At 36.2% G+C, this 11,264-nt stretch overlaps 2 protein-coding genes across 2 annotated transcripts in view; both read left to right on the plus strand.

The window, feature by feature from the left end:
* The first annotated feature begins 995 nt into the window (after positions 1-995).
* Positions 996-6,233, plus strand: LOC103309231. Its single transcript, XM_008184145.1, has 3 exons — positions 996-1,194; positions 1,362-5,648; positions 5,749-6,233. The coding sequence occupies exons 1-3, from the start codon at positions 996-998 to the stop codon at positions 6,231-6,233; spliced, it is 4,971 nt and encodes a 1,656-aa protein (XP_008182367.1).
* A 148-nt stretch (positions 6,234-6,381) lies between these two features.
* Positions 6,382-11,264, plus strand: part of LOC103309233 — a 6,535-nt gene continuing 1,652 nt past the window's right edge. The window contains exons 1-2 of the mRNA XM_008184154.2: positions 6,382-8,954; positions 9,723-11,257. Of these exons, the coding sequence (XP_008182376.2) occupies positions 7,238-8,954; positions 9,723-11,257 (3,252 nt within the window). The 5' untranslated portion in view covers positions 6,382-7,237. The remainder of the gene's footprint in view (positions 8,955-9,722; positions 11,258-11,264) is intronic.

Raw genomic sequence — 11,264 nt, forward strand, 5'->3', positions numbered from 1 at the left:
AAAAAAAAAAATGTGTGTATAGTTTAAGTTCAACTTAATACTTTTGTTTGATTTGTAACCATATTATTATTTTATATTTTTTCTGGTGTATTATTCAACTATAAACTTTTTCAGATTATTTTTTATATTATGTAGCACGAATGAAATAATTTAGCATAAATTGCTTATAATATTTATTTTCAGTAACCCTTTTGATTATGGGCTAAATGTTTGTCAATCTGTTTAATCAGTAGAATATGAATTTATTGTTTATTATATTGTTTTCAGTATTCCTTTTGATTGTGGGCTAAATCGTATATTATCTTTAAATTATTCAATTATTCTTTAAGTTATTTTTGTTATATTTGATGACCGTGACCTAAATTAATGTATTATATTTTGAAGACTGTACTTCAAGGCGGCCCCTATGTTAAATGTAATGTAATAAATATTATCAATCGATATCATTATCGTACAGATAGTATTTATGATATCGCCATGGGTCGGGTAATAACACCTTTAAATAACAAGGCACGGGTCATCAGTCCAGTCTCGACGACGCATCGGAAACATTGCCGATCAGTGTGCGTTGTCTTGCGATACATTAAAACAATCATTGAGAAACAGTGTATCATTTAAATATTATTAACATTAATAAATTGCAAAGTTTTTCAATATACAGTCCACTACAATATTTTTATTTTTATCAATTAAAATTGTAAACTGAGCCGAACATTGGTCCTAACGAACCGGATCAGAACGTGCGCGTCAATTGGTACACACATTGCGACCAATTTGACTTACAAGTCCATAAGTATATGGTAAAATATCAAGAAAGAAGACAACTAACCAGGTGAGTGAGTCTAGCAATTTAGCACCTATTGAAATAAAAACGGCTTTATTTCCATAATTTATAATATTATCCTGTCCTTGTATTAAAATAAACATTGTTGGGGAATATATATCCACATCATTATATCAGTAAAAACGGTAGATAGGGGGAAAGGTCGATCATAATGCCTAATGAAAATAACGAATTGGCTGCTTTCGTTCTACGCCGTGGACAGATAAAAGCACAACTCACTCGTTTTCAGACATTTCTAAATGAGCCAAAGTCCGAGATCAAAACGCAATTAAGATTAAGGGCTGAGAAAATTCGCGAAGCATGGAGCGAATTCGACGCAATTCAAAACAATATCGAAATGTTAGACGTTAGTAATAATGAACAATTACAATATAGGTCTGCGGTTGAAGATCTATATTTCGATTTAATGACCCAAGTTGACGATAGGTTATCAGGAACCAACGCGTCCGTACAAGATCAACAAACAATACAGGGTGATCAAATCGAAGTGTCACAAAAAATCATAATTTTTCATTAGTAAAACTCAAGCCGTTAGAGATTCCTACATTTTCGGGAAAGTTCGAGGATTGGGTTACATTTCAAGACATATTTTGCGCATTGGTACACACAAATAAATCAATAACAGATATTGAAAAATTTTGTTATTTAAGAAATGAACTAGAAGGTGAAGCTAGTTCATTAATTAAAAATTTAGAAACATCGTCAACAAATTACGAAATTGCGTGGAAAATAATTACAACGAGGTACAACAATACTCGAATGTTAATCCAAACACATACGAAGCGCATATTCGATTTGGAGCCGATTATCAAAGAATCGGCTATTAAGTTAAAAAACTTAACCGATTCACTAAATGCACACATTCAAGCATTAAAAGCATTAAAACATGATCCGTACAATTGGGGTGCATTGCTACTTCATGTAATTTATACAAAACTTGACACAAATTCAATACGTCAGTGGGAAGTGGAAGTGTTGAGAGACGACTTACCGAGTGTGCAGTCAATGATGGAGTTCCTGGGAAAGAGATGTCAAATGTTGGAGTCAGTCGAAAATGCAAAATTGTTAATATTCAAGCAAAATGATTCAAATTATTCGTCAACCAAAACCTCAAAATTTGGAACCTCGAAAAAAGGGGCATCGACATTTCTAACAACGTATAAAATGAAATGTTACTTGTGTCAGCAACCGCACCCAATATATAAATGTACTGTATTCCTAGCACTTGATATACCGTCTAGAATAAGCAAGGTCAACGAGTTGAAATTATGTAATAATTGCTTAAAAAAATCCGACCATCAGGTAAAACAGTGTCCCGCAAGGAAATGTGGAAAATGCCAAAAACTACATAACTCACTCTTACATCAAGAAAAAGAAGCCAGCTCGGAAGAAGGAAATATACAAGGTAACGGATCAAACGATGCAGTAGTGGTAGCGCATACTGTAGATGCCGCTGATACCGATAATCAAGTACTATTGGCGACGGCAATAATAAAAATATCAAGTTCCGCAGGCAGAAATATACACGGCCGAGCATTGTTAGATAACGGCTCTCAAAGTAATTTTATTACGAACAATTTGGTACATAAACTTGGTCTTAAACGTCATAAAGTAAATATACCGATATGCGGAATAAGCGAGTCGAAGAACAATATAAAGTATAAAGTAACAGCTGTCGTGCAATCATTAAATAGTTCGTACGTAACAACAATCGAGTTTTTAGTGTTATCAAAAATAACAGGTTCATTACCACATACACCTATACGCGCCGTAAGCATTCCAGACAACGTTAATGTTGCAGACCCTTCATTTAATTGTCCGGGCAATATCGACGTTCTTATCGGAGGCGATACCTATTGGGATATAATGTGTAATGAGAAATTAAAAACCAAAGACGGTCCGTATTTGCAAAACACATTATTCGGATGGGTGGTTGTAGGCAAAACATCAACACAATTAAGTACAACAAAATTAAATTCGTGTCTACTAACAACTCAAAATCAGTACCAATTGCTGGATAACAAAATAGAGTTATTTTGGAAAATGGAGGAATTATCGTCGAAGCACAATTTCACGGACGAAGAAAAATCGTGTATAACACATTTTAACGAGAACCTCGCTCAAAATGAGGACGGTAGATTTATAGTTAAATTACCGTTTAAAGAAAATTGTCATCAGCTGGGTAACTCATACACCTCAGCTCTACGTAGATTTCTATCATTAGAAAAACGGTTAATAAAGAATCCCGAACTATACATGAAGTATATAATGTTTATGAGTGAGTACGAAAATCTTAATCATATGGAACGCGTTTATGATGCGGGCAGCGATAAGCAGTTAATCGATTCCGCGAAATATTTTTATCTACCGCACTCATATGTAATTAACGAGCGTAGTCGAACGACAAAATTACGCGTTGTGTTTGACGGGTCAGCAAAGACTAGTAGCGGCGTGTCATTAAATGACACACTAATGAACGGACCAAAAATACAACCAGACCTATTGGATATCGTGGTACGTTTCAGAACACATAAATATGCATTTTCGGCGGATATAACGAAAATGTATCGTCAGGTGTTAGTTCACGAAGACCATCGTGACTATCAGCGTGTATTATGGAGATCAGATCCAAATGATGAAGTAAAAGTGTATAGGCTATGTACTGTTACTTACGGGTTGGCGCCAGCAGGTTTTTTAGCAATAAGTTGCATCAACCATCTCGGCGATAAGACCACTAACATGAAGTTAAAAGAAATAATTAAAAATGATTTTTGTGTAGACGATTGTCTTACCGGGGCAGATTCGTTGTTGGAAGCAATTGAAGTGCGCAACGAATTAATTTCGATTATGCGAGGTGGGGGATTTGAACTATCGAAATGGACAACGAATCATACAGATTTACTTCCGAATCATAATAAAAATGAAATGACGACCGTACCAATGGATAGGGAAAGCGTGAAAACTTTAGGTTTATACTGGGAGCCAAAAAGTGATTGCTACACGTATGTCGTACAAGTACCGGAAGTAAAAAGTGAAGTAACAAAAAGACACATTCTTGCCGGCCTAGCAACGTTATTTGACCCATTAGGCTTAGTAGGCCCGATAATATTGGTGGGAAAAATATTGTTACAAAGTTTATGGCGCGAAAAAATCGATTGGGACAGCCCAGTTCCACATCACATACAACTGGAGTGGGAAACATACAATAATTGTCTAAATGAGCTCAATTCGTTTAGTATACCTCGGTGGCTGGGTTCCAACAAGAATAAACAAATAGAGATACACGGATTCGCTGATGCGTCTATGAAGGCATATGGTGCATGTATATATATGCGCACAATAGACACGGACGGCATCGTTAAATCGCAATTAGTATGTGCAAAGTCTCGTATCGCGCCAGTAAAGGTTATTTCAATCCCCAGATTAGAGCTATGTGCAGCGCTTCTCTTATCGCGTCTAATAGACGTAATTATACCTGCACTTAATCTGAGTATATTACGACGATATTTATGGACGGATTCGACTGTCACGTTAGATTGGATATCCGCGGAGTCGAACAGGTGGAAGACGTTTGTTGCGAATCGTGTAGGCGAAATCCACACGTTGACCGATCGCGCGGAGTGGGGGCATGTGACGTCAAGCGATAATCCAGCAGACGTGTTGTCGCGTGGGTGTACGCCTAGCGAGCTAAAATATAACACTCAGTGGTGGCATGGTCCAGCATGGCTGGAGAGTAATACGTTTAAATGTTCAACTTCATACGTAAAAAACATTGAACATGTTAATGATGTTCAAAGTGAGGAAAAGACCGCACTAATCGTTGTATGCACCTCACAAAAAGACGTGCCATTAGATATCAATAAATATTCGTCACTGACCAAATTACTACATGTCGTTTCGTATTTATTACGGTTTAAAAATAATGCGTTATCGAAACGAAACAATACCTCTCATAGCGTCGGACCGTTGAATGTAAACGAGGTCTTAATGGCGACCAAAACTATTATAAAACTTATACAACACGCACATTTTTCGATAGAGATTGAAGAATTAAAAAATAATCGTAATGTGTCACAAAAAAGCAAAATGAATAAGTTAAACCCATTTATAGACGACGACGGAATTGTGCGCGTAGGTGGTAGGTTGACAAACGCAACGGATATCGATAACGATCAACGTTTCCCAATTATATTACCCTATGAAACAACCTTTTTAAAATTAATTATGCTACATGAACATAAAAAATTAATGCATGCCGGACCACATGCTACGCGGCTTGCCTCAGTGCGCATGAAATACTGGCCAATCAACGGACGGAGATGCGTAAGAAAAGTAATACATCAGTGCGTAACATGTTTCAAAGCACGGCCAAAAAGTGTGTCGCCTATTATGGGCAATTTGCCCATGTTCCGAGTCGACCGTCCAAGTAGGTGCTTTGAAAACTGTGGTGTCGATTACGCAGGTCCGTTCATGTTAAAATGCAGCAATCGACGAAACGCCGCGGCTCAAAAGGCATATATATGCGTATTTATATGTTTTGCAACAAAGGCGATACATTTGGAGTTAGTATGTGATTTGAGCACTGATGCATTTCTCGCAGCGCTAAAAAGATTTATATCTCGCCGTGGTCTGTGCAAAAATATATACTCCGATAATGCTACTTGTTTCATAGGTGCAAATAATACATTAAACGACTTGAAACTATTAATGTCATCTGAAGGTCATAAGGATCGCATTCATCAGTTTATGACCAATCATGAAATTACATGGCATTTCATTCCACCAAGAGCCCCACATTTTGGCGGTCTGTGGGAGGCAGCAGTACGCAGCATAAAAAAAAAACACTTGAACCGCAACGTGGCACTCGTAAAAATTAACTTACGATGAATTTTATACCTTATTAGTGCAAATCGAAGCGTGTTTAAACTCACGACCGCTCACACCCTTATCTACCGACCCCCTCGATCTTTCCGTCCTTACTCCTGGCCATTTTTTAATAGGAGACTCACTTGTGTCATTACCAGAACCCGACATAAGTAATGTAGCACAGAACTTGTTGTCACGGTGGAAAAAAGTTCAAAATCTCGTGCAGCAAATTTGGAGACGTTGGAGTGTTGAATACCTGAGTCAACTCCAGGAACGTAAGAAGTGGGATAAATCTCGTGGTCCCTCGGTAAAAGTGGGCTCAATGGTAATAGTAAGGGATACCAATTTACCTCCGCTACAATGGCACCTGGGCCGCGTAATCGACGTGTTTCCGGGCAAGGATGGTGTGGTGCGGGTTGCGATGATCAATACAGCGAGTGGGCCAAAGAAAAGAGCTGTAAGATTGTTATGTCCATTGCCAATTCAAGACAATGACGATACAGAGCCAAATGATAATAATTAAAAAAAAAAAAAAAAAAAAAATGTGTGTATAGTTTAAGTTCAACTTAATACTTTTGTTTGATTTGTAACCATATTATTATTTTATATTTTTTCTGGTGTATTATTCAACTATAAACTTTTTCAGATTATTTTTTATATTATGTAGCACGAATGAAATAATTTAGCATAAATTGCTTATAATATTTATTTTCAGTAACCCTTTTGATTGTGGGCTAAATGTTTGTCAATCTGTTTAATCAGTAGAATATGAATTTATTGTTTATTATATTGTTTTCAGTATTCCTTTTGATTGTGGGCTAAATCGTATATTATCTTTAAATTATTCAATTATTCTTTAAGTTATTTTTGTTATATTTGATGACCGTGACCTAAATTAATGTATTATATTTTGAAGACTGTACTTCAAGGCGGCCCCTATGTTAAATGTAATGTAATAAATATTATCAAGCGATATCATTATCGTACAGATAGTATTTATGATATCGCCATGGGTCGGGTAATAACACCTTTAAATAACAAGGCACGGGTCATCAGTCCAGTCTCGACGACGCATCGGAAACATTGCCGATCAGTGTGCGTTGTCTTGCGATACATTAAAACAATCATTGAGAAACAGTGTATCATTTAAATATTATTAACATTAATAAATTGCAAAGTTTTTCAATATACAGTCCACTACAATATTTTTATTTTTATCAATTAAAATTGTAAACTGAGCCGAACATTGGTCCTAACGAACCGGATCAGAACGTGCGCGTCAATTGGTACACACATTGCGACCAATTTGACTTACAAGTCCATAAGTATATGGTAAAATATCAAGAAAGAAGACAACTAATCAGGTGAGTGAGTCTAGCAATTTAGCACCTATTGAAATAAAAACGGCTTTATTTCCATAATTTATAATATTATCCTGTCCTTGTATTAAAATAAACATTGTTGGGGAATATATATCCACATCATTATATCAGTAAAAACGGTAGATAGGGGGAAAGGTCGATCATAATGCCTAATGAAAATAACGAATTGGCTGCTTTCGTTCTACGCCGTGGACAGATAAAAGCACAACTCACTCGTTTTCAGACATTTCTAAATGAGCCAAAGTCCGAGATCAAAACGCAATTAAGATTAAGGGCTGAGAAAATTCGCGAAGCATGGAGCGAATTCGACGCAATTCAAAACAATATCGAAATGTTAGACGTTAGTAATAATGAACAATTACAATATAGGTCTGCGGTTGAAGATCTATATTTCGATTTAATGACCCAAGTTGACGATAGGTTATCAGGAACCAACGCGTCCGTACAAGATCAACAAACGGTACAGGGTGATCAAATCGAAGTCACAAAAAATCATAATTTTTCATTAGTAAAACTCAAACCGTTAGAGATTCCTACATTTTCGGGAAAGTTCGAGGATTGGGTTACATTTCAAGACATATTTTGCGCATTGGTACACACAAATAAATCAATAACAGATATTGAAAAATTTTGTTATTTAAGAAATGCACTAGAAGGTGAAGCTAGTTCATTAATTAAAAATTTAGAAACATCGTCAACAAATTACGAAATTGCGTTGAAAATAATTACAACGAGGTACAACAATACTCGAATGTTAATCCAAACACATACGAAGCGCATATTCGATTTGGAACCGATTATCAAAGAATCGGCTATTAAGTTAAAAAACTTAACCGATTCACTAAATGCACACATTCAAGCATTAAAAGCATTAAAACATGATCCGTACAATTGGGGTGCATTGCTACTTCATGTAATTTATACAAAACTTGACACAAATTCAATACGTCAGTGGGAAGTGGAAGTGTTGAGAGACGACTTACCGAGTGTGCAGTCAATGATGGAGTTCCTGGGAAAGAGATGTCAAATGTTGGAGTCAGTCGAAAATGCAAAATTGTTAATATTCAAGCAAAATGATTCAAATTATTCGTCAACCAAAACCTCAAAATTTGGAACCTCGAAAAAAGGGGCATCGACATTTCTAACAACGTATAAAATGAAATGTTACTTGTGTCAGCAACCGCACCCAATATATAAATGTACTGTATTCCTAGCACTTGATATACCGTCTAGAATAAGCAAGGTCAACGAGTTGAAATTATGTAATAATTGCTTAAAAAAATCCGACCATCAGGTAAAACAGTGTCCCGCAAAGAAATGTGGAAAATGCCAAAAACTACATAACTCACTCTTACATCAAGAAAAAGAAGCCAGCTCGGAAGAAGGAAATATACAAGGTAACGGATCAAACGATGCAGTAGTGGTAGCGCATACTGTAGATGCCGCCGATACCGATAATCAAGTACTATTGGCGACGGCAATAATAAAAATATCAAGTTCCGCAGGCAGAAATATACACGGCCGAGCATTGTTAGATAACGGCTCTCAAAGTAATTTTATTACGAACAATTTGGTACATAAACTTGGTCTTAAACGTCATAAAGTAAATATACCGATATGCGGAATAAGCGAGTCGAAGAACAATATAAAGTATAAAGTAACAGCTGTCGTGCAATCATTAAATAGTTCGTACGTAACAACAATCGAGTTTTTAGTGTTATCAAAAATAACAGGTTCATTACCACATACACCTATACGCGCCGTAAGCATTCCAGACAACGTTAATGTTGCAGACCCTTCATTTAATTGTCCGGCCAATATCGACGTTCTTATCGGAGGCGATACCTATTGGGATATAATGTGTAATGAGCAGGGCTCGTAAGTTCATGCATCTGCATGTTTTTTTAGCTACACAGGAAAACATGCTAGCTGAAATACAAATCCGTTTCATAACAATAGTAATAATAATATGAAGTTTGATAGTGCATGTTTTTGCATGTTTTGGGTGTAAAGGCATATTTGGCATATTTTTGATTTATTTTTATTCAGTGAGTGTGTGACTACCTAATGTCCTAGTACCTACATACTTGTTTAGATTTTATGCGTTTTACAAAATATCGCGGAAACAGTGTACCACTACCATCCTCCACCGTATAAAGTGGCAGCTTCTCACCAACCAGCATTTATAATTTTGCACATTGCTACACTCTACAGTATAGTTTTCTTACACTCGCCGATGAGTTTAATCGTATGAGTCGTATGCATTTATCCATTCAATTTCCTGTTTTAGTGTTTTCATGTGAGGTATAGGTAGGTTACTACTGTACACATTATTCATATTTTATTTTAACAATGCCGAAAGAAAAACAAACAGTTGCGGGCCGTTAGCAAAATTTTGTGGAGGAATTTGAATTTTTTTAAATTTATGGATTAATTCTTATTATTTTAAAACTTTTTCATGATTTTTTTACATAATGCATATTTTGAGTGCATAATTTAAAAATGTTAGAGCATATAAATGCATATTTTCGAACTTTTTAGTGCATATTTTAATGCATATTTTGACAATTTTTAGTGCATGAATGCATGCTTATTTATGCATTTTTTAGTGCATGAAGTAACGAGCCCTGGTAATGAGAAATTAAAAACCAAAGACGGTCCGTATTTGCAAAACACATTATTCGGATGGGTGGTTGTAGGCAAAACATCAACACAATTAAGTACAACAAAATTAAATTCGTGTCTACTAACAACTCAAAATCAATACCAATTGCTGGATAACAAAATAGAGTTATTTTGGAAAATGGAGGAATTATCGTCGAAGCACAATTTCACGGACGAAGAAAAATCGTGTATAACACATTTTAACGAGAACCTCGCTCAAAATGAGGACGGTAGATTTATAGTTAAATTACCGTTTAAAGAAAATTGTCATCAGCTGGGTAACTCATACACCTCAGCTCTACGTAGATTTCTATCATTAGAAAAACGGTTAATAAAGAATCCCGAACTATACATGAAGTATATAATGTTTATGAGTGAGTACGAAAATCTTAATCATATGGAACGCGTTTATGATGCGGGCAGCGATAAGCAGTTAATCGATTCCGCGAAATATTTTTATCTACCGCACTCATATGTAATTAACGAGCGTAGTCGAACGACAAAATTACGCGTTGTGTTTGACGGGTCAGCAAAGACTAGTAGCGGCGTGTCATTAAATGACACACTAATGAACGGACCAAAAATACAACCAGACCTATTGGATATCGTGGTACGTTTCAGAACACATAAATATGCATTTTCGGCGGATATAACGAAAATGTATCGTCAGGTGTTAGTTCACGAAGACCATCGTGACTATCAGCGTGTATTATGGAGATCAGATCCAAATGATGAAGTAAAAGTGTATAGACTATGTACTGTTACTTACGGGTTGGCGCCAGCAGGTTTTTTAGCAATAAGTTGCATCAACCATCTCGGCGATAAGACCACTAACATGAAGTTAAAAGAAATAATTAAAAATGATTTTTGTGTAGACGATTGTCTTACCGGGGCAGATTCGTTGTTGGAAGCAATTGAAGTGCGCAACGAATTAATTTCGATTATGCGAGGTGGAGGATTTGAACTATCGAAATGGACAACGAATCATACAGATTTACTTCCGAATCATAATAAAAATGAAATGACGACCGTACCAATGGATAGGGAAAGCGTGAAAACTTTAGGTTTATACTGGGAGCCAAAAAGTGATTGCTACACGTATGTCGTACAAGTACCGGAAGTAAAAAGTGAAGTAACAAAAAGACACATTCTTGCCGGCCTAGCAACGTTATTTGACCCATTAGGCTTAGTAGGCCCGATAATATTGGTGGGAAAAATATTGTTACAAAGTTTATGGCGCGAAAAAATCGATTGGGACAGCCCAGTTCCACATCACATACAACTGGAGTGGGAAACATACAATAATTGTCTAAATGAGCTCAATTCGTTTAGTATACCTCGGTGGCTGGGTTCCAACAAGAATAAACAAATAGAGATACACGGATTCGCTGATGCGTCTATGAAGGCATATGGTGCATGTATATATATGCGCACAATAGACACGGACGGCATCGTTAAATCGCAATTAGTATGTGCAAAGTCTCGTATCGCGCCAGTAAAGGTTATTT

Source organism: Acyrthosiphon pisum, chromosome A2, assembly GCF_005508785.2.
Source record: "Acyrthosiphon pisum isolate AL4f chromosome A2, pea_aphid_22Mar2018_4r6ur, whole genome shotgun sequence".
Taxonomy (NCBI): domain Eukaryota; kingdom Metazoa; phylum Arthropoda; class Insecta; order Hemiptera; family Aphididae; genus Acyrthosiphon; species Acyrthosiphon pisum.